The 1351-nt window shown below is 39.2% G+C and overlaps 1 protein-coding gene across 4 annotated transcripts in view; it reads right to left on the reverse strand.

The window, feature by feature from the left end:
• Nucleotides 1–1351, reverse strand: part of LOC108318148 (methylcytosine dioxygenase TET1) — a 107303-nt gene that overhangs the window by 21310 nt on the left and 84642 nt on the right. For all 4 annotated transcript variants that reach the window (XM_037745868.1, XM_037745867.1, XM_037745866.1 and 1 more), the window contains one exon: nt 469–606. In XM_037745868.1, the coding sequence (XP_037601796.1) occupies nt 469–606 (138 nt within the window). The remainder of the gene's footprint in view (nt 1–468; nt 607–1351) is intronic.

Below are 1351 nucleotides of genomic sequence, written 5' to 3' on the forward strand. Positions count from 1 at the left end.
CTTGATTGACTTCAGGTGATGGGCATGTGATGATTTACATAACTATGGACTTACTAGGCACACCTGAATGGAAATACTGCTGATAATTGGCACAGTTGCCTCACAAAACCCTGAAGTGCAAATGGCAAAAACAAATATTAAGTAACTTGCTCAAATTCATACCTACCAGCAGTTTGATAGCACAGAATTGTTACTTTAAATAATGATTTAGTCCTGCCTCCCAACAAACACACCACAGTTCAATATGTAACATAAGCCTTTCAACAAAATGTTTGTTTGGGACTGGCTCTGCTACTTTTTAGAAGTACATAGACAGTGCATTTAATGAAGACCTCCTCTATACACTTATTTCTAATAGCACATGAATTAAGCTTTGTCACAATAATCATCATCATGTTATACTTAAGGACTGCAGCCTAAGCATAGATTAATGGAACTTTTAGAATACAAATTCACACAGGTACATACAACTGTGCTTCCATTATTCATGTTGTGAATGTCCCTGTGGGGATGGGCACAGAAGTCTAGGCAAGCAGTGACGCCAGAGAAGGGACGACCTTCCTTGCTGCCAAGCCGACATTCTCGGGCAATATTTTCATACTCGACCTAGAAAAGAAAGCATAGAGCACAATCTTAAGAGAGAGAAGGTGATCACCTGCCTTCCGTAAAGAGTAAAAATAATTTCCTGACAAAGTTTCTGTATTAATTACACTTTGTAATTTCTGAAACTAAGTGTATTATTGTGGTGAAGGTGTAGTTTAGCAATATTCAGGATAAAGCACTTGACAATACACAGAGTAAAAGGAAAATCATTATCTTTACAAGGGAAGGCGGGGGAGAATACTAATTCTTGCTGGTGATGGATAAGTAAAATAGATTCAGTCAATCCATTAAAAAGAAAGACCAATAAAACTGCATTAATCACATACAGAGAATTTTCAATATCCAAAAAGAAGATATAGATACATTTCATGAACGATTATAGAAAATTAATTTTAAAAAAAGAGAGAAAAAAAAGAAAATTAATTTGTAACTCCTTTTAAAATGAAAGGGTGGAGGCCAGGTGTGGTGGGTCATGCCTGTAATCCCAGCACTTGGGGGGGCTGAGGTGGGCAGATCACTTGAGGCAAGGAGTTTGAGACCAGCCTGGGCAACATGATGAAATCCCATCCCGACTAAAAATACAAAAATTAGTATCAGGGTGTGGTGGCACGTGCGCCTGTAGTCCCAGCTATTCAGTAGGCTGAGGCCAGGGAATCATTTGAACCTGGGAGGCGGAGGTTGCATTGAGCTGAGATTATGCCACTGCACTCCAGCCTGGGTGACAGAATGAGACTGCGTCTCAAAAAAA

Source organism: Cebus imitator, unplaced genomic scaffold (assembly GCF_001604975.1).
Source record: "Cebus imitator isolate Cc_AM_T3 unplaced genomic scaffold, Cebus_imitator-1.0 Scaffold215, whole genome shotgun sequence".
NCBI lineage: Eukaryota > Metazoa > Chordata > Mammalia > Primates > Cebidae > Cebus > Cebus imitator.